We start from the raw sequence: 22600 nt of genomic DNA on the forward strand, positions 1-22600 counted from the left end.
CTTGACCGTGCCTCACTTACCTGGCATTGGTATGTGGCAAGAAGGATAGAGCATTCTCAGGCAGGCCAATTATGGAACTTCCTCCATCTTCAAATATGGCTGATATGGGGCTCATCCACACTTACCTTTTGCTCTGTGCTTTCTAGGTACAGTCAAACCTTGGTTTGTCGAACATAATCCATTCCAGAAAACCGTTTGACTTCTGAAATGTTTGACAACCAAGGCACGGCTTCCAATTGATTGCCAGAGCTTCTTGCACTCAAGCGGAAGCTGCGTCAGATGTTCAGGTTCCGAAAAATGTTTGAAAACCTGAGCATTTACTTCAGGGGTTTTCAGCCTTCGGGAGCCAAAACGTTCAAAAACGGAGCCGTTCGAGAACCGAGGTTTGACTGTACAGGATCCACACTTTAAAGCTCTGTGTTCATGCTCTCTCTCTCTCTCTCTCTCTCTCTCTCTCTCTCTCTCTCTCTCTCTCTCTCTCTCTGTCTCTCTGTCTCTCTGTCTCTCTGTCTCTCTGTCTCTCTGTCTCTCTGTCTCTCTGTCTCTCTGCCCTACCACTTTCCCTGCTCTTTAATGCTGAATCGGAGCAAATTGCAATTTGGCCTTTCCAGTCTTGGGAGTGATTCATACAACTACAGTGTCAGAATTGCTTCTTCGTGTCTTCTTCCCAGACCGCTCCATTAACATTTGGATACATTCCTTTTGAGTAAAATTATGAAAGTTTCTTCTTCCGCAGAACCCCCTCAAATTAATGGATCAGGTCACCCTGAAGAAATTTCTATAGTAGTAAACAAACCACTGGAGCTCTTCTGTATTTCCGATGGCATTCCTATCCCCAAAATCACATGGATGAAGGATGGGCGCCCAGTGCCCCAAACCGATGATATTCGTATCCTGAGAGGGGGAGAGGTCCTTCGGATATCTAGTGCTCAGGTAACTGTAATACAACCATTCAGTTGTGGCCAATATGCTTTTTTCCCCTTCCATTATTTTCTTGTTCAATATTAATAAGACTCAAATCATCCCAAACGGAATTCAGTCAAATGTTTGAAACCTCAGGAGGAGTGTCCAGAATCCTTTTAATCTTCCAGTTTATCTTCCTTACTGTATTCTGACATTTCATTTGTTGTCAGTTCTGCTAGTCTTCTCACCTCCTTCCCTTTCTGCCAAACATAAAGGTAGACACACACTCTTCTTCCATCCATGCGATTGTATTGGTGCAGTACTGATTAATGGGTCATGTAGCCAAATGGTTTTACAACTACTGTCATTATTTGTCTTTAATTTGAATTTTATTCCTAACTGAGGCTGTCTGGGTGTTCCTGCAGGTGGAAGACACTGGAAGATACACATGTTTGGCTTCAAGCCCTGCAGGAGATGATGACAAAGAATTTTTAGTAAGAGTACATGGTAAGGTAAACTTAAGATAAAGAGTACAGTAGTGGGGGAGAAATCTCTAAATGCTTCTATTGCATTGCTCAGTTTTCACCCACCTGTTTCTAAGGCTAGATATTGTGAAGCGTAACAGCTGTTTATAAGGCTAGATATTGTGAAGCGTAACAGGTAGAAGAACACAGACTACCACTTCCAACTGGGATTTCTTGCTTTCTACTGAAACTGTTTTCTGCCTCTTCAGAAGAGAGCAGTAAAATAGCCAAACTTGCCTGTATTCAGTAACAAAGGTCACAAACATCAGCCAACAGAAAATGTGTCGACACAGCTTGTGAAGGTTAGGAATGCTCCACAGTGCACAAATATCAAATTCACGTCAGTCTGACCCATAGACTGCACCCTAGAGCTCTGTTTATGTGACCCCCAGGCAAAAATCCAAAGTGTTTGTGTTTTTCAGAAGCCCTTTCTTTCTTAACCTGCCTGAAGTATCCCTGGTGGGTGGTGATGGTTTGGTTGTGAGTTTGAATGAACTATGCCCAGTGTGTGTGCGGTAGAGGTTTGGCTGCATATGCATTACGGGGTTTGCTGACAAAGGATCACAAGGCCTTTAGACCTGCCCTCCTCAACCTGGTTGCTTGCCACTCGTCTCTGAAATACAATACCCATCAGTCCCAGCTAGCATGACCAACGGTGGGAGATGATGGGAAATGTAATCCAAAACATCTGGAGGGCACAAGGTTGGGGAAGGTTGCTTTAGAGCAAACAATTATAGAGGGACCCATTATACAGATCAAATTATCTTGGTTGAGAACATGCTGGAGAGGTAACCAGCGTTTGGCAGCGGGAGGTTCACCGATCAATTAAGGCTGTTCTACGTGACCACCATGTGACAATTGTATGGGCTGAATCGGTTCATGTTGGGAGAATCAGTCCTTGGGGTATGAACCTGAGCTGAAGCAGGCTATATAGACCTAAACTAGAACTTCGAATTAGCCTGGAAACGTAACTGGTAGCCCGTGCAGTTGTGTAATAATTAGTATTATATGTTTGGACTGTTATACCCCAGTGAACAATTTGGCCACTGAATTCTGCACTAGCTGAAGTTTCGAAACCATTTTCAGAGGCAGCCACATGTATAACAACCATTGCTAAAACCCAACATAGTTATCAGAGTCTAGGCAACCAAAGTTAGCAACAGAATATATGGAATAGCACATGCCTCTTGTTCAAAGCATGGCCTTCATTTTGAGAACTGCCTTTAAGAAGAGTAAGCTACCTTGAGGAATGCAAAATTTCATAGCAGCTAGAGGTTCATAAACTTTTGGCAACTTCCTGCTAAGAAAATCCAAGTTTTCATTTACCATCATTTGCTATGCTTTTTCTCTGACAGTCCCCCCTAATATTGCTGGCACAAGCAATCCTCAGAATCTCAGTGTGCTGCAGAACAGGCAGATTATACTGGAATGCAAATCAGATGCAGTACCTCCTCCTACAATCACATGGCTAAAAAATGGGGAAATTATGCAGGTATGTGTTTTTCCCTTAAGAGTTGTTTTCGGTCTGCCCCCAAACCTTTTGCTATTTATTTATTTATTTATTTATTTATTTATTTATTTATTTAAACACACCCTGCCCATCTGGCCGGGTTTCCCCAGCCACTCTGGGCAGCTCCCAACAGAATATTAAAAACACGACAAAACATCAAACATTAAAAACTTCCCTAAACAGGCCTGCCTTCAGATGTCTTCTAAAAGTCAGATAGTTGTTTATTTCCTTGACATCTGATGGGAGGGCTTTCCACAGGGCAGGTGCCACCACCGAGTAGGCCCTCTGCCTGGTTCCCTGTAACCTCACTTCTTGCAGCGAGGGAACCGCCAGAAGGCCCTCGGAGCTGGACCTCAGTGTCCGGGCTGAGCGATGGGGGTGGAGACGCTCCTTCAGGTATATTGTTTATGTTTGGATGGGGACCCACAGACAGGGAGCCTCATGCATGTAGGTCTGATCCCTACAGTTTGTACGCCTCAATTTTATGGTGCATGGTCTGAATGAATAGTCCATGTGCATTGGGCTCTATATATGGAGATCCCATCAAAGTGAAGCATATGATCGGCATTTCCACCCTACCCCAGTCTGAAACCAGTGCATGGTGTTGGGGAATATGACAAAACAACCTTTTTGAAGCTAAGCAAACCTTGGTCTTGTCAGTGCCTGGATGGCTGACCTTGGGATCTCATGTACAGTAGGTCCCCTTGAGTTTCTAGATGCAAGAAAGGTGGACTACAAAAATACCTGTGTGCTGTTCCTCACCGTTACCACCAGATTCTCACTGTATTGCTTCCCATCTTGTGAGCAGGTACACTGTTGATTCTGTACCTTGGGGGGAAAATAATTTCAGCTTGTGGAAACTCTCTTACCAGGCAACGGCCCGGGTTCGCATCTTATCTAGTGGGAGATACCTTCAGATCAATAACGCTGACCTAAGTGATGCAGCAAGCTACACCTGTGTGGCAAGTAATGTCGCGGGCCAAACTACAAGAGAATTCCTATTAGCTGTAAATGGTAAGAAAAGGAAATGTATTCCTACGCAAGCTTTGGATGGTTGATAACGTGAGAGAATGCCAAGCGTATTAGTAAACATTGCATCGGGACGCAGTAACCATTTTATTTCATGGTGGAAATAACGTTTACACACCAGCTATTTTTTGACCACACATGCATGTGGCAACAGGTATATAGGCACAATACAGTTTTGTGACTCTGAGGTTTTTCCTTTATTCCTTGACATACCTGCCAAGTTCCTGCCAGAAAAATAAGGGATCGGCAGACCGGAAGTAGCGCTGCCGCCATTTTGGAACTGGGCAGAGCAGTATCAAAAGTCGCTTCTGAGCATGCTCCGCCCAGTTCCAAAATGGCCGCCACGCCAGAAATCGCGTCTGTGCATGTCCAGAGACTCCAGACATGCGCAGAAGGAGCCTCCCCCGGCCGGTAAGTAAACCGGGAAAAAACAAAAAAAAATCCATTTCTCCAGCTGGGAACGGCTGGAAAAACAGGGGTTTCCTGGGGAATACGGGAGACTTGGCAGCTATGTTCCTTGAATGAAAGAAATGCGACAGAGTTTTTGTTGGACTCCATCGCTTCATACGACAGGTGAAGGGCCTACACGTATGAATTTATTTATTGCATTTATATACGGCCTTTCTGCAGAGGCACCCAAGGCCGTTTTGCAATTTTAAAATTTAGCATAAACAAAGGCTACAAAGTATTCTCAGACGAACTTCAATCTGAAAACTCTCCTGTTTCTCCAGGGCTATGCAGGCAATTAAGAGTACACCTCAGCAATGGTCTATCTATCGATGTTTGCTTTTAATTTCTGTTTGCTTTTAACTTTTTATGATTTTGGTTTTCTATTGTTGTAACCCACTGTGATTTTTTTTATTTCATTTTTTGTAATAATATTTTCTTTTTTTTCCAACTAATACTTTATTACTCAACAAATAACTTTTTCTAGAGACTAGAAAGGGTTTCGTCTTCTTTAAAAGATTCTAAATTCATAAGTTTTATCACTGTTGTCCGTTTTGCCATCTCTGCATATTCCAAGGTGTTTATCAACCATTCTTCGACAGTATTCTCTCCTCCTGCCATTTCTGTGCATAAAGAATCCTTGCTGCTGTAGTCCCATACAAAAATACCATTGAGGCTTCCTTCGGTAATATTCTTTTATGAAAAAGCGGGATATAAAAATGTTTATAAGTAAGTAAGCTCCCTGACATCTACCTATTTGCTTCTGCCTTCCCTTAAGTTTAGTCACTGATAGTCTCCAGGGATAGAAGGCAGGGTTAAATTAACCATGCAATATAGGCCTAATATCAAATTCTATTAAATGAAGCAGAGTTTTAGAAGATGCTTTTACATCGAACCCCATGTGTTCAGGGATGGCAGAAAATCCCATGTTTAATGGAAGGCAAGCAGTTCATAGAATCATAGAATCATAGAGGTGGAAGAGACCACAGGGGCCATCCAGTCCAACCCCCTGCCAAGCAGGAAACACCATCAAAGCATTCTTGACATATGCCTGTCAAGCCTCTGCTTAAAGACCTCCAAAGAAGGAGACTCCACCACACTCCTTGGTAGCAAATTCCACTGCCGAACAGCTCTTACTGTCAGGAAGTTCTTCCTAATGTTTAGGTGGAATCTTCTTTCTTGAAGTTTGAATCCATTGCTCCGTGTCCGCTTCTCTGGAGCAGCAGAAAACAACCTTTCTCCCTCCTCTTCTGATGCTTCCTGGATTTCTCCTTTTATACAGTTGCTCCTACAATCAAGGGTGGTCCTCAGACCGTGACAGTGAATATTAATATGTCTGCTGTCTTGGAGTGTGCTGCGGAAGGCATACCAGCCCCAAGGGTTTCATGGAGAAAGGATGGAACTCTTTTTGCAGAAAGCAATGCAAGGTAATGATGAGTTGGAGGAGCAGACAGAATCTGTGTGTACATACCATATTCTGAAGCACCTCCCTTTCAAGGTGTTGGGAACTGTAGCTCTATGGGGGTAAACTAAAATACCCATGGTTCTTTGGGGTGGAAACATGCTTTAAATTCCACATGCTGGTGAGAAATAGGGAGTGGGTGTTCCATTCATTCCTTCCTTGTTGGAGACAGGGTTGGTGGCCTAGGTGTCCCATCCAGTCCCATCCAGTAGGGCAGAGGGATCCAGCATTGTGACCAATGGGCAGGGGTGACGAGTGTTGGGAGTCCCACAAATCTGGAGGTCACCATGTTGCCTACTCTTGCAGAAGCACTTGTGTCAGGGACTGGGGCAGAGGAGGAATGGTGGAGACCGCCTCTCCAGCCTGACCCTTCCAGAGAAGAAGAAGAAGACAGTTCAGAATTACAACAGGGCTTGAGGGAGATCACATCTCAGAGGCAGATGAGGGGGAAAGATGGGAAATAATGGGAGAGGAGGGAGAAGACGCACCAGAGGGGCGACAACTGACGGACACAGTGTCTTTAGAAAGCATTCCAGTCCTCCCCTCTTTCAGAACCTGGCAAGCATTGAAAGTAGGAGAGCAAGGAGCTCAAAGGCAGAGGGCACTTCTCAGCAACATAGTGATGACGCATGAGGGAGAGGGTGGAGACTCACTCGGGGAAGGCCATTATTCCAAGAGGCTGCATTCCCAAGCCTCTCTCTGTGCATATTGAATAAAAAGCAGTTGGTAAGGACTTTCCCTTGTCTTATTCGTTCCTGGCAACCTGCCGTGGAGGTTGGTTCCTCTGCCGCCTGACAACTTGTGGTCTAATCTGATTTCAGCGTACATCTTGACACAAGGACTCGGTTCAAAGACGGGCCTCCCTTTCTCCTGCACCTTCCAAATCGCTCCTTTCAGCATCCATTAGAAAAAGATCCCGCGAACAGGGAAATTTTTGTTGCGCGTGTCTGTGTTTTGAATCTTCTGTGTCTTGTTTTAGATATTCTGTGTCAGACAACGGATCCCTTCACATTCATTCAGCGCACGTTACCGACACGGGGCGCTATCTTTGTATGGCAACCAATGTGGCTGGCACTGAGCGCAAGCGAATTGACCTGAACGTCCATGGTAACTATGCGCTTCTACAGATAAGCATACGAAAGAAGAGTATATGTGTTAACATTTTTGTTCACTTTATTTGAATAAGTGAGATTGCTGGTCTTTGTGTTTGTTTGCTATTTCTCCCAATACCATTTTCCAGATAAAACATGTCATCTGTATCATGACCATGTCAGTTTGCATTTCTTAGGGCAGAAAATATTGATCTGATGTGTACAGATCTTTCCTATTCTAATTAGTTCAAGAGGGTTCTGGAAGCTTCTCTGTGTGAAAGAAACAAGCAGAAGGTTCCTGTTGTTTGGGTTATTCCTTCAGAGAAGCTGAGTACAGTGGAACCTCGGTTTATGAACACCTCGGTTTATGAATTTTCAGTTTATGAACACCGCAGACCCATCCGGAACGGATTAATTCACTTTCCATTACTTTTAATGGGAAAGTTCGCTTCAGTTTATGAACGCTTCAGTTTATGAACAGACTTCCGGACGAAATTACACCCATGTTTCAGTTTATGAACGCTTCAGTTTAAGTACTCCGCGGACCCGTCTGGAACGGATTAATCCACTTTCCATTACTTTCAATGGGAAAGTTCGCTTCAGTTTATGAACGGTTACTCTGCGGACCGTCTGGAATGGATTAATCCACTTTCCATTACTTTCAATGGGAAAGTTCGCTTCAGTTTATGAACGCTTCAGTTTATGAACAGACTTCCGGAACCAATTGTGTTCATAAACCGAGGTACCACTGTACAGCTGGTTCAAACTGGCTCTGTTAAGTTCATGCTGGCTATAAAAGTAGGGCCAGAAGGAGCCTGGGTTTTACTCTTTTCCATCTCCCTTTCTGTATAAAGTATACTTAGTGTTAAGGTTTAGTTTTATTAAAATTATTGTAAATTTCAGTAAGTCTGCTGCAACTGGATTTCTTAGGGACAGTGCCAATCCTGAGTGTATTGGATTTGTGACCATGATGCTCATTTGCCTTCAGTGGCAGTAAAGCACTGCTGGATGAAATACAATTGCCTCTGGTCTATTTTTTGGGAATCCTGCAACGTGTTTAATTTTTTGCTCTGCTAACTAGACATTGGAGTTCTGCTCTGGATCAATATTGAGTAGAATTCCATGACAGAACATTCCCTGCATTCAGATTGCTCCTTATCAGTACCTTGATAAAGATTGATGTGTGTGCATGCACTTTTCTCCACTAGTTCCTCCATCTGTCGCTCCTGGGCCTGGCAACATTACAGTAACTGTGAATGTCCAGACCACCCTGCCATGTGAGACCACAGGGATCCCTAAGCCAGCAGTAATCTGGAAGAAGAATGGACACAACCTTAATGTGGATCAGAATCAGAACACATTCAGGTGAACTATGCTATCTCTGTTATTTCTGTCGAGCAATTAGTGTGTGGGTAGGCAAACTAAGGCCAGAGGCCAATCGCCTTCTAAATCCGGCCCACGGACAGTCCAGGAATTAGCGTGTTTTTACATGAGTAGAATATGTCCTTGTTAAAAAATGCATCTCTGGGTTATTTGTGGGGCCTGTCTGGTGTTTTTACATGAGTAGAATGTATGCTTTTATTTAAAATGCGTCTCTGGGTTATTTGTGGGGCATAGGAATTCATTCATTCCCCCCCCCCCCCAAATATAGTCTGGTCTGAGGGACAGTGGACCAGCCCCCTGCTGAAAAAGTTTGCTGACCCCTGCATTAGTGCATACACTGCACTTTGTAGAGAGAAAACCCAAAAGTGCTCATTCAGTTTGGATTTTGGCAATGGGGAATTTATATTATCTTGGTCATTGCAGGGGGTTGGACTAGATGACCCTTGGTGTTCCTTTCCAACTCTACAATTATATGATTTTAGACCGATCTTGATAAGGAGCTGGCCCATGGGGCCAAAAAAAGGTTCCTTGCTCCTGTTCTAGGGCTAAGTTATTGGCATGAAGTTGGCAAGGGCCAAATCCACATCAATTGGACATAAGACAGGGAATATTCTGGAGCTCAATCTGAAATGAATCCTTGGGAACCACAACTCTTTCAACAGAATCTGAATTACTGTGGAATTTGGTGGTAACACCTGCCCCCTAGGCCAGTGTTTCCCAAATTTGGGTCCCCAGCTGTTGTTAGACTACAACTCCCATCATCCCTGACCGCTGGTCCTGCTACCTAAGGATGATGGGAGTTGTAGTTCAAGAACAGCTGCGGACCCCAGTTTGAGGAACCTGGCAGTAGAAAATGACTTGGAGGTGGTGCATGAAACGCTTTGCAGCTTAGTGTCGCTACAGTTCGCTTTCGCTGTTGAACGTCAGCATTGGGATAGTATCATTTATTTCAGTAACTTTAGGGAGACTGCGGCGTTTCTACTCAAACACAGCAATGAGTTTAACCCCGCCCCTTGCTCTTTCTGCAGGCTTCTGTCTTCAGGGTCACTGGTAATAATTTCTCCCACCGTAGATGACACTGCGCTCTATGAATGTATGGTATCAAATGAAGCAGGCGAGGATCAAAGAGCAATTGCTCTCATTGTACAAGGTACAGTATTGCGGCACTGTCAAAATGTCTTCATTGGAGCTCTTGAAACTCTGAGGCCATTGCTGTGCAGAGAGACTGTGTGTCGAGGAAGTGCTAGGAAGGGAGCTTTCAATGTTCAGCTCTGGGCCCTTCTGATCCATACAAAACCTTTCCTCCTTTCTGCACAAAATAAGGGTCAAATGACAAGTGTGTCATGAATCTTAGCTCCTTCGGTACAGGGTGGTGTGCATGTGTTTTGCAAATAGTGTAGCACTCCCAATTCAAATTGGGACACTAGTTTGGGTTGAGGTAGAAGTTCTTTAAGCCATTACCTCTGGGCCATGCCTACAGTTTCCATTGCCAACATGTGCCCCACTGAAATGAATTCACTAGTTGTTTTTTTTAGCAATACAAGTTGAAGGCGAGGAACCCCAGATCCGATTTGGACTTATTGTCTAAGCAAAGGATTAAAGACTCCCTGCTCCCTACACTAGGGTTCTAATCTGGATTTAGGTCCTGTGGTTTATAGCTTTATGGCTATGAAACAGACTCTTGTATGACGTGTGTTGTGTTGTGTTGTACCGTTGTATGTCCCTCAATTTGTTTTGTTTTTAAAGATAATTTTTATTAAATTTCCAAATAAACAACATCAAACAACAACAAAAACAACAAATAACAAACATTTTTTTTTACATTTTATCTTCTGTTCACCTATTTTAGTTCATTTTGCTCTGCCGAGCTTTGACTTCCCTCCCTCCCATCATTCGGTTTTCTTTCCCACTCTTATCTCGCAGTTCCTTTTAGTCCATTTAATTAAAACCAGTCCGTAGGATTTATTTCAGTCCTGCAAGTGTCTTTAAACTTCTACAGTATGTCCCTCAATTTGTTCTTATTCTGCTGGTCATTTACCGCAGTTCGTCCAATATAACATCACAACAATGTGAATGATCAGTAGTTTTATTTTCCTTTATTTACCTTACTTTAGTGCCTCCATCCTTGGCAGATGAAGCTGCAGATCTATTGGTAATCAAGTCATCGCCAGTCATGATTCCCTGCAGCGCCTCAGGTGTTCCTTTGCCCGCAATCCACTGGACCAAGAATGGAATAAGGCTTCTTCCTCGAGGAGATGGCTACAGAATTCTGTCTTCAGGTTTATAATGATTCTGAACCCCTCCAGGAATTTTATATTCATGTATTTAGGAGTTTTAATGACAATGGGTGGAATTAAACAAGTCGATCGGCTAGTGCAAGGATTTCTGCTTGTGTAATGGGAGTTTCCTTTCCCTTTCCACTTCTTGTGCCCTACTCAGATCTGCTCCAAAGGATTAGGGGCATGGGGAAGGGGTCCAGTGGGAAGAGAGGGAAGGGAAGTTCTGTTGTGCAGCCCAAACTCCTTACAGTAGTGGATCTACTTCAATGGATGCCGCTCGCTTTCATTTTCAATTCCTTAAAGGATGCCATCATTTCTGTTTGGGCCAGAGCCTTTGGCTGAGACGGCACATTTTTGTGTCGGGTAATTTCTGTTTCCAAATGCTGGGCTACCGTTTCTCCAGTGGAAAGAGGCATTGAGGGTGTGATTTGCATAGTTAAAAATAACTGGCAGGAGGGAATGGGGTGCTTAATCTTTCCCAGGCCCAGCCATCATGTCTCTGCTGGTCTTCCTCCCACAGCTGATTTTTCTTCCCTCCAGCTTCCAGAACCACTTTTGTGTGTGATGGAAACCCAAGTGTGGAATCCTGCCATGAGAAAAAGAGGGGTGGTGAGGTGAATTTGCAGGGGGGAAGTGGGGTGCTGGGTAAAGCACCTCTGCCCCCAGCCATCCAAATGAGAAGTGACAGCCAGTCGCTTTAGATATGCAAGTTTATTAGTAACACGTCATTCTAGCCAAGGACTCTAGACATAAACCGAACTATTCACATGCCTAAGAGCTGCACACTGCATTTTAAACTCCGTATCTATATTTTTGTTGCTTCCCTTCCATCAGTGTTCTAGTGAACTTTGCTGCCTTAGTCTTGGAATGTAGCTGTGTCCCAAAAGGAAAGAGGATAGAAGAAGCTCTCTCTATTACACTGGAGCCTTTTTGTTAAAGGTGCCAATGTTAAGGAAGGCATCCATGAATATGCCTTTGCTCCACTCCCAATGACCAGTGTTCACTAGCTGGTGTGCCAACTTCACTTTCTCAGAGTGCCTGGGAACTGAACTTGAACTGCCTGAGAACTTCAAGGGTCCCCTAATCACTGTTGAGCTACTGTATTTTTACATGTATTGGACAAGGTTTTTTGACTCAAAAATCACGTCAAAAAATGGAGGTCGTCCAGTACACGGATAGTGGCATGGCAGGGGGGAGAAGCGGCACGCCGCCAGCCATTCAGTTTGTGGGAACGCGGCTTCCCCCGACGCCGCAGCGAGCGGGGAGCGATCTGGTGGGTGTTTCCTGCCCACAGCTGCGTGGGGGGGGGGAGAGGCTCAACAACTTTGGGCCATCTCCCCTCATTTTCTTAAAATTTAGTCCCCCCAAATGGGGGAAGCGGTCTTATACAAGGGGGCGTCTTATAGACAGAAAAGTATTCCTGCTGCAGCATCATAGCTGCCAAGTACCCCGTTTTCCCCGGGAAACCCCCGTTTTTACTTACCTTTTCCGGGTGGTCCCCCGTATCACTTCGTCTCCCGTTTTTCTCCGTTATTTTCTCCTGCCGGCAGCCATTTTTTTCTTTCCGATTTGCCCTTCAATGGGCACCAAAAATGGCTGCCGCCGGCTTCAAAAGTCGCATCTACGCATGTCCGGAAGTGCATAGACGCGACTTCCGGTGGCGGCGGCCATTTTTGGTGCCCATAGATGGGCGGAGCGACACCGGAAGTTGCGTCAATGCACTTCCTGAAATGCGTACAAGCAACTTTCGAAGCCGGCGGCGGCCATTTTTTGTGCCCATAGAAGGGCAAGGCAGCACCGGAAGTTACGTCGACACAACCTCCGGTGTCACATGGCTGCTAGTCCCGGATTCTGCAGTCCGGGACTTGGAAGGTAAGTGCAGCATGCATCTTTAAACCTTCCCACCTATTCCTGCAGGTACTGTTGAAATTGCTGCTGCTCAACTGGACCACGCAGGAAAGTACACTTGCACTGCGCGGAATGTTGCTGGCTCTGCCCACAGACACGTGACTCTTCATGTACAGGGTGAGGTGGGAACTTGTATATTTCTTGCTTATCTGAAAGTGAACTATCGCCCCAGCTAGGGCTGGATTAAAGCATGCCACTGTTTGAGGCAAGCAAGCAAAAGATGCCCGCATTCTCCGCCAGGCCCTGGCTCAACATGGCCACTGCCCACCACTTGCCTGCTCGCTTACCCTGCCCAGCGAGCACTTTTCCCAGGCTCAGCACCACGGTGCCATTTTGTAAATTGGGGGAGCTGAGCAGCAACTTGGTTCCTCTTTCAAACAGCCATGTCTCCACTTCTGGGACCTCCCCTTTTGGCAGCACTGACCAAAGTCCTGGCCTTAGGGCTCCCCTTCAGGGACTGCTGGTACTGTAGTTACCACCACCAATATCAGTCAGTTGCAGCCCACTCCCTCTCCTCTTGCCTAATGGGCAGTTTATCTAGCACCTCAAGTGAATTGGAGGTGTAATAATAATAATAGTAATAATAATAATAATTTTTTGAACCCTGCCTATCGGACTGGGTTGCCCCAGCCACTCTGGGTGGCTTCCAACATATAAAAACATAATATAATATCAAACATTAAAAACTTCCCTACACTGTACAGTGCTGCCTTCAGGTGTGTTCTAAAAGTTGTGTAGTTATTTATCTCCTTGACATCTGACAGGATCTTAGCTCCTGCTCAGTCCCCCCAAAGTACATCCAACATCACATCAAGCGGAGATTTATGGGCCCGATTTGACTAACTGGAGGCGTTAGCAGAAGCCAATGTTGCTAGAGGGTCTGGGGAACCTTATAACATCATTGATGGGGGGGAGGGGATTGTTCCATCTGGCAAGCAAAAATGCTTTTGCTGACAGAACAATTGCCTCAGTGTGATGTTGGACTCCACTCTGTGTTAGAATCCTTTAAAATGGGCTTGTTTTGAAATGAGTCACTCCCCCCATTTTGCTGTCGCTCCACAGAAAAGCTTGTAAAAATGCACTGAAGAGCCGTAGCTGCTAGCTGCCGAAGTCTCGTGATTTCCCCTCCCCGTTTCGGAGAGCATTTTTTTAAAAATAAAAGGATTCAAAAATATATTTTTAGCCAAGCTAAAGGACAAAAAGTGGCATTTGCGGTGGGGAGGAGAGGAAGGCATGAAGATGAAAAGAGAGGCGATTAAAGATGCTGCCTCGTGAATGACCTCCGTCTCTCTCTCTCTCTCTCTCTCTCTCTCTCTCTCTCTCTCTCTCTCTCACACACACACACACACACACACACACACGGCCCACCTCTCGCTTCCCCCCACCTTTCCCCCCTTCCATTCTATGTGCCCAGCCATGTTGATTTCCTCTTGATGGCCAAGACAGAGAGCGAGGCAGGCAAACTGAAATTAAAACTGCAGCTACCCGGTAGGAAAGTGCAGAGCTCTCGCAGACACGCGGGCGGTTTTTTAAAAACTGACATCCCCTCCCTTCTCGTTTTGCCGAGAGACCCAGACAACTTGCATTCCTAGGCTTCAAAGGTTATGCATATGAAGAGGAGATTAAGGAGATAGATAAAGACAACTTCCTATTATCACCTTGCCTTTGTCCTGAAAGGTAGAAACCTTATGGTAGCCATGAGATGTGGGCATCAAAGGAAAGTACTTAACAGCTATTTGGTAAAGCCAATTGTGATCTCAGGCAGCATCTGGCTAATCAGTCCTGAGAGAGAGAAACGTGATTTCTAAATAGAGAAATAAACACAGCCAATTGTACAGCATCTGTAAAATTCATATAAAAAATCATTTCCCTGTTATGATCCAGCCCCCGAATAAGACACCCCCCCCCCGAAAATAAGCCATAGGCTTGTTTTCTTGAGTAAAATAAATATAAGACGGTGTCTTAAAATGTGAGAAACACGGGTACATCTACATATAAAATGGCTTCCAATATCTGTGTTTATTCATAACATAATTTGTGAAATGGGGATATTTTTCTTTTGGTAGGCAAACTGGTAGGGATATGTAATAATAATTATTGTAAACAGCTGGGGGGGGACCAGTAATCAGACCTTTTTTGTGCTCCTCTGAATCTTAGAACCACCAGCTATAAAAGTCCAACCTGGAGTGCTTGACGTCATTCTCAACAGCCCAATTCTCCTACCATGTGAAGCGGTAGGCTCACCACGTCCTAAAATAACGTGGCAGAAGGAAGGGGTCAGTGTTAACACCACAGGTATCTTGTTTTGCTTCATAATTTCCTGTTCTCCTAAGAGCATTTAGCCACATACAGTTGAAAGGGAATTAGTGCTGCAGTTATGTATCCTAAGAAAGGATATACCGTACTTTAAAACATCTCCTGGAGTTCATTCACATATGCATGTTCATCACTGTGTGATTGCAGTACCAAGCAGTGCATTTATGTGAAATCTTTCATCTTTATCATTTGCAAAACTCAAAATTTTGAGCAAGTAGTTTCCAAGTAGAGTGTGGATAAAATTACAGATTAAACATGGCTCAAATCTATAAAAAAATTAAGATCAGATATACATATAGTCGTCGTCACCTCACCAAAAACAAAATCAATAAAACTTTAAAAATAGATAACTGAATCATGTGTCTGGATAGTTTGCTGAAACAGAGAGGTTTCCTGCAGGCAACTAAAATAATATAGTGAGGGTATCTGCCCAATGTCTTTACACCCGGAAGTTGCTGTCACTCCAATGGAACAATTCTTCACAAATGCAGTGCCATTATGTGGCACTTTTGCAATGCAAGTTTCACAGATCAAAGTGATTGAATAGTCACATAACGAGGCACGGTGATTCCTTAAGTAAACTGGTCCCAAGCCATTACGGGCTTTATATACCAATAGTAATGCCTTGAACTTGGCTCAGTGACCAGTCAGAAGCCAGTGCAGATCTTTGGACACAATTATTTTCAGTTGTATCAATCCACACATTTGCCTACCAGTTACCAAATGTACATATGCTTATATTTGAAACCTGTTCTAAGATATGCCTGTTGCACCTCTTTAAAAAAAAAAAAACTGAACGAAAGGAGAGTTCACAACCTATCTAGTAAACATATTTCTCCAGCAAATTATTTTTTATAGAATCTATAGCATTCCTAATGTTTCTTTACTAAAGGTAAAGGTAAAGGGACCCCTGACCATTAGGTCCAGTCGTGACCGACTCTGGGGTTGCGCGCTCATCTCGCATTATTGGCCGAGGGAGCGGCGTATAGCTTCCAGGTCATGTGGCCAGCATGACAAAGCCGCTTCTGGCAAACCAGAGCAGCACATGGAAACGCCGTTTACCTTCCCGCTGTAGCGGTTCCTATTTATCTACTTGCATTTTTTGACATGCTTTCGAACTGCTAGGTTGGGTCTTATTTAATACACAATGTGCCTGTGTTCTAGGGGATAGTTACACCATCCTCCCCAGTGGCAGTTTGCAGATTGCAAAAGCTGCTGCTGAAGATGCTGGAACTTACATTTGTGTGGCTCAGAATCCAGCAGGCACTGCCCTTGGGAAGATCAAACTGAAAATCCAAGGTAAGTTTTGCAGCGAGCTGCGGCTAGTTAATAATATCTGCGGTTATCTCGGAACGTATCTGATGTGCCTCTAGAATAGGGGAGAGCAACTTTTTCTTTCTGTTGAGGGCTGCGTTCCTTCTGGGTTCACACGCTGCCTAGTTAAACTATGGGATTTGCTCCCACGAGTGGTTGTGATGGCCACCGACTTGGATGCCTTTAGGCAAATTCGTGGAGGGATAAGGCTATCAGCCGCGATGGCTATATCCCACCTCCACTGTTGGAGGGGAGAGTGAGACAGCGCCCAGGTTGTGGTTGTGAGCACCTGGTTCACCACAGTGAGAGCAGAGTGCTGGACTAGATTTAAGGCCTGATCCAACAGGGCTCTTGTTACGTATTTTGTCAGGGTCAGGAGTCAAAAGGGGAGGCATAGGTGGGTGAGGCCATTTTCTCTCTCTCTCTTTCTGCTACCTCCTCTCCCATTTTCCTCCTTCTTGCCAGGAGCTGCATGAAACTTGTTAAGTGACCTTTCTCTTCTTAAGTACATCATTAGAGCCTCAACAAGGGGAAAAGAGAACAAACAGGAGTATAGCTCTCCAGACAATGCCTGCTTTTGCCCCCTGCCCTAGAGAAAAAGAGATGAAATGAAAAGACAGGTACCTGGGGCGCAGTGGAGTCTGATCAACAGGGTTGGAAGATGGAGACAGCCTGGGGAAGCAAGGGTTTGTGAAGTAGCATAGGGAGTGTTGTCCCACTGTCCCAATTAAAACAATTGATTCATTACCTACCAGTTCCTCCAGCTATCAGATCTCACCCGGAAGAATACGTGGTGGTTTTGGATAAGCCTGCCACACTGTTGTGTGAAGCAGATGGCTATCCGGCTCCTGAGATCGTGTGGCATAAAGATGGACAGCAGGTCACAGAGTCCGTGAGGCAGAGAATCCTCAGCATGGGGTCTTTGCAGATTGCCTTTGCTCATCCGAGTGACACCGGCCGTTACACATGCACTGCGACCAATGTGGCTGGAGCAAGCAGCTCGAGCATGGAGCTCACTGTGCTTGGTAAGCATAGCTGGAAGTGGGGAACATGCATTGGCTATTAATCATGGTGGAAGCAAGTATGATGGATGGAACCAGGTTTGTTTTTCACAGTTTTAATTAGCTGTTCCCCATATCCTCATACAACTTATGTTGCCATTCTTCTTTGGTTCGGAGTTCGCTTGTTTTCCCTTTTTGAGTTAACAAAACATGGGTCACAGTAGTGGCATACATAAATAACATTTTTGACACCTGGGGACTTCAGTCTGAATTATCCCCAACAGAAAGGACTCTGATTTGGGGGCAAAAGTACTTTTAAACATTCCCCCCCCCCAATTCATTATGGAGCATTTCCCAATACTCTCTTAACCTTTTGCAAGTCCACCATATATGAAAGAACATACCCTCCACCTCTTTGCATCTTCAGCACTTTTTCAGATTCAGTCTTGTACATCTTACCAAGCCTAAAGGTAAAGGTAAAGGGACCCCTGACCATTAGGTCCAGTCACGGATGGCTCTGGGGTTGTGGCGCTCATCTCGCTTTACTGGCCGAGGGAGCTGGCGTTTGTCCGCAGACAGCTTCCGGGTCATGTGGCCAGAATGACTAAGCTGCTTCTGGTGAACCAGAGCAGCACACGGAAATGCCGTTTACCTTCTCGCCAGAGTGGTACCTATTTATCTACTTGCACTTTGACGTGGTTTCGAACTGCTAGGTTGGCAGGAGCTGGGACAGAGCAACAGGAGCTCACCCCGTCGCGGGGATTTGAACCTTCTGATCGGCAAGCCCTAGGCTCTGTGGTTTAACCCACAGCACCACCCGCTGTATAGGCTTAGCAAGCCTACTCAGAGTTAAATACCATCTGTAAATCAGTTTCAAATAGTTCCCCTTCAAAGAATAACATGCTGTGAACTCAAATCACTTTTCCAGAGTTTTTCCCACCTAACTGTAGATGCCTAAGAACATGTGTAATTAATTATATTCTTTTCTTCTTTTTTAAAAATCTTCCTACAGTTCCACCGAAGATACGCAGTACACAGGCCCATTACACAGTTGCAGAAAATGCACAAGTGGTTCTGTCGTGTGTTGCTGATGGAATGCCAACGCCATCCATGAACTGGAAGAAAGAGGGTCAACTTTTAATGAGCATGGTGGGAAAATACACAGCTCTGTCATACGGAGATCTCATTGTGGACAATGCTGTGGTAAGCATCAGTCTGAGCAATGTACTCAAGGTAGCCACAGGCCGATGCAACGACATGCAACGTGCCCAACCTGAAAGTGTGTGATTTGTAGGTTTATTGAGCCAAAGATGCCCTGTTATGTTTAACTGTAGGTAGTCCATGAGTATGGATCCGATGGTAGCAGCGTGATAAAAGGCTAATACTGTGCTCATTATAGATATATGGTTATGGTTTGCCATGAAACCTTATCCTCCTGTTTAAACAGCATCAGTCGGAACCTAGAAATGCATTATGTCAAAAAAGAAAGAAATAGCAGGATTCAGTTCAGTTGTTGCACTAGTGGAAGAATGAGGGCCACTCACAAAGCAGGACTTTCCCACATCCCACCTGGTGTGCTCCCCTAAATCCACTCTGGGGGATTGCAAGTTGCTTTGCAACTTTTTCTGTAGAAAGCAATGAATAAATGCAATCAATAAATCAATCAATGCAGCATTTGAAAGCAGATACACAGTGATGGAATGATTTCAAATCCATATACAAACTTCAGTCAAATGCTTTCTGAGATGCCTCCTATGTCCAAATGACCATTATATTTATTACAGGATAAATGTTTTCATGTGCTGTTTTTTATCTCCTTCCCACAGCCTGAAGATTCTGGCAGCTACACCTGCATTGCCAGTAATGTTGCTGGTGAAGATACCCACACCGTCAACTTAACCGTCCATGTGCTGCCAACCTTTACTGAGCTCCCTGGAGATTTAGCTTTGAATAAGGGAGAACGACTTCAGCTAACTTGCAAAGCAACTGGAGTTCCTGTGCCCCAAATCTCATGGACTTTTAACAACAATATCATCCCAGGTTAGTACTGTACCTCAAAGGGCTACACTGTATCTAGAAAACCCAGGTACTGTTTCACTAAAATTGAATTCCCGCCATGGAATAAGCATGTGCACATGAGATACAGTGTGTTGCTCTCCCAACACAACATGTTTTTGGCCTACAACTCCCATGATCCCTAGCTAGCAGGACCAGTGGTCAGGGCTGATGGGAATTGTAGTCTCAAAACATCTGGAGGGCCAAGGTTGAGGAAGGCTGCTCTAGAGGGTAGGGCCCAAATCTTGGGGGAGAGGACGGGGGACTGCGCATGGGGAGGGTGCCACTTTGCTGTGCTCCTGGCGCTGTTTGCCCTGCGTTCCTGGCTGCATATCGTAAGGTCGCGGATATAAGCCACACTTTAACTTTTCACGGTCAGAATTTTTTTTGGGGGGGGGAGCGAGGCTTATATTCAGGCCAATACGGTATCTCCACCTGCTGTCTTTTCCCACAAGCTATATCTACTAGCATATAGGCATAATGAACACCCCCAAGCTATGCATGTAAAATATGTGTTTTGTTGAGCCTTTAGATTTTGCTGGTTTTCTTTTTCTTCTTTTTGTCTTCTTGTTCTGCTAGCACAATATGATGGTGTGAATGGACTTAGCCAACTTGTTATTGAAAGAGTGTCAAAAGAGGACTCGGGAACCTATGTGTGTACGGCAGAAAACGTAGTTGGTTCTATCAAGGCTCTTGGATTTGTGTATGTTAAAGGTATGTATTGCTGGTAAGTTTGGGAATCATTTCACACTCCATCTAAAAGCAGCTTCATGGGTGGTAAGGGGAACGAATGGACATGGACTGTCTAACTTATGAAAATTAGGTGCCTGACTCGTATCAACAGTTGCAGATGAAACCTCCTTCTAATTTAAAGCTGAATCTGGATTAAGCATACATTTTAAACTAGGTGAATTTTCTGCAGTCAAAATTACTGAACACAAAAACAGCTGAAGGGGCTCCACATTCACAAAACTAGATTCAGTTTCATTCCATTTTTACCGTATTTTGAAGTTTTAACATCTGCATTTTTGCTGCTTTAAATTCATGTTGAGTTCCCTCGATATATTGGCTTCGGTTCTCATTTCCACCCTTATTTTATACACTGTTAACTTTTGAACTATTTTCCAGAACCTCCAGTCTTCATGGGAGATTATCATTCCAGTCGGATTGAGCCCTTGGGTGGCAATGCTATCCTCAACTGTGAAGTCAGAGGAGATCCACCTCCAGTGATCCAGTGGAGCAAAAAAGGAGCTGGCATTCAGATCAGCAACCGGATCAGACAACTCAGCAACGGATCCCTTGCTATCTATGGCACAGTTGTAAGTCTTTCCTGAGACCTCTTCTACTGATGAGTTGTACAGGATTTGTCAGTCGTGTTAATGCCCCACCCTTCTTTCAAAGAGATCTGATTTATCTTCCTTATCAACCCAAGAGGCTGTGAATTAAACACAGACTGCAGGTGTGTTCTTGAGCTTGTTTGGAGCTTCTAGCAGGGGAGCGCAGCTATCGTATACCCTTGACCGAAGAACGGTACACTCCTTCTATCTGGGATGGTCGTCCTCTTCCACCGAGCGCGCAGCTACGGGAGGGACGCACATGCATTACATATAGTTGCAGTGTGTTTTTATATGTGTATGTGGCCGTGGACTACTCTGCCTCCTGAGCTATTATATCATGGCGCACACAACACAGCTTGCGCCATTCTCTCATTTATTTAAGGAATTTATGTGCCATCCTTCAAGGCAAAACCCTCCCAGGGTGACTTATAAACACTAGATAAAATACCAGTTAAAACTCTGTAAAGGAAGAGACTATGTCACAGATATAACATTGCAGATAAAAGTTTTCAAATTGCCTTTTCAGTTGAGTCAGTCCACATGTCCAGCTGTCACTGGGGGACTCAGATGTCACACCCGACACATTAAGTCAACAAACATAGGCACATGGATTTCCCAGCATACTGCTCCCATTAGAGCCTCCCTCGGGAATTTGGCATAAAAAGGTCAAGGGGTGCACTTCTGATTCAGCCATAAAGCACACAGCAATGGGAGGAGGGGTTTCCTTCTTCTTGCCACTAGAAATCTGAATAGGCCACCCTCCTTGCCACAGAAGATATAGGATGTTGCCAAGGCCAGGCAAAGGGTGGCACACTTTACTGGCCACAGGCTTGATGCCAGCAGAGTACCTGCAGTGGGCTAACTTCCCAGTGCTACTGCTTAAATATGCAGCCCCCTTCCACCCTACACACAGGAGACTGCTCTGCCACTACCGGGACGTGGGTGGCGCTGTGGTCTAAACCACTGAGCCTCTTGTCGATCGGAAGGTCGGCGGTTTGAATCCCCGCGATGGGGTGAGCTCCCGTTGCTCTGTCCCAGCTCCTGCCAACCTAGCAGTTCGAAAGCACACCAGTGCAAGTAGATAAATAGGTACCGCTGTGACGGGAAGGTAAATGGCTCTGGTTTCCATCACGCTGTTCCATTGCGCCAGAAGCGGTTTAGTCATGCTGGCCACATGACCTGGAAAACTGTCTGTGGACAAACGCCGGCTCCCTTGGCCTGAAAGCAAGATGAGCGCCACAACCCCATATTCGCCTTTGACTGGACTTAACCTTCCAGGGGGCCTTTACCTTTTACTGTCACTACCACCCCCACTAACTTCCATCCTACTGAATCCCTGCTGGTTTCCGTATATATTATACAATTTCTAAGCCATTACTGGGTTTAACATACTATAAATAAACACTAAATAAAAATTATTGGATTGCTCATCTGTCAACATGCTGACTTTTTTTCAGAATGAAGATGCTGCGGAGTATGCATGTGTAGCTACAAACGATGCTGGCGTGGTCGAACACCGCGTAACCCTGACATTGCACAGTAAGCCACAAGAGAATATTCATACTATATGTGTTGAGAGTTCTAAATTTTACACTTGGACGTACCTGCTGCATGAGTTAAAACAGGCATCCCCAAACTTCGGCCCTCCAGATGTTTTGGACTATAATTCCCATCTTCCTCAACCGCTGGCCCTGTTAGCTAGGGATCATGGGAGTTGTAGGCCAAAACATCTGGAGGGCCACAGTTTGGGGATGCCTGAGTTAAAACTAGGCAAATTCTTTGACCCATGGAATTCTCTATCTTTGCCTTAGTCAACACAGTGTTAGAGGGCCAAATGGCATATTTCTCTCCCCCCGCCCCAAAGTCTCATTGGTAAAGGAGGCTGGTATGATTCAGTGGCGTTGCACAGTGCAAGAGGGATAAATCTCCTTGGTCCGCGTGCTGCAAACCTGATAATAATCAGGGTTCCCCTTCAGCTGCAATTAAAGAAAAATAAGCGCTTTTTTGCTGCACACTACTAAGTGTAAGATTGGCCCATAGT

At 44.9% G+C, this 22600-nt stretch overlaps 1 protein-coding gene across 3 annotated transcripts in view; it reads left to right on the forward strand.

Annotated features, from left to right (window-relative positions):
- Nucleotides 1–22600, forward strand: part of HMCN1 (hemicentin 1) — a 280560-nt gene that overhangs the window by 214333 nt on the left and 43627 nt on the right. For all 3 annotated transcript variants that reach the window (XM_060276655.1, XM_060276656.1, XM_060276657.1), the window contains 18 exons: nt 737–933; nt 1329–1410; nt 2783–2919; nt 3810–3951; nt 5696–5840; nt 6855–6982; nt 8175–8331; nt 9378–9499; nt 10464–10628; nt 12546–12653; nt 14694–14831; nt 16017–16151; nt 16922–17191; nt 18180–18370; nt 18994–19207; nt 19802–19936; nt 20351–20541; nt 22017–22098. In XM_060276655.1, the coding sequence (XP_060132638.1) occupies nt 737–933; nt 1329–1410; nt 2783–2919; nt 3810–3951; nt 5696–5840; nt 6855–6982; nt 8175–8331; nt 9378–9499; nt 10464–10628; nt 12546–12653; nt 14694–14831; nt 16017–16151; nt 16922–17191; nt 18180–18370; nt 18994–19207; nt 19802–19936; nt 20351–20541; nt 22017–22098 (2739 nt within the window). The remainder of the gene's footprint in view (nt 1–736; nt 934–1328; nt 1411–2782; nt 2920–3809; nt 3952–5695; nt 5841–6854; nt 6983–8174; nt 8332–9377; nt 9500–10463; nt 10629–12545; nt 12654–14693; nt 14832–16016; nt 16152–16921; nt 17192–18179; nt 18371–18993; nt 19208–19801; nt 19937–20350; nt 20542–22016; nt 22099–22600) is intronic.

Source organism: Zootoca vivipara, chromosome 7 (assembly GCF_963506605.1).
Source record: "Zootoca vivipara chromosome 7, rZooViv1.1, whole genome shotgun sequence".
NCBI classification, from domain to species: Eukaryota; Metazoa; Chordata; class Lepidosauria; order Squamata; family Lacertidae; genus Zootoca; species Zootoca vivipara.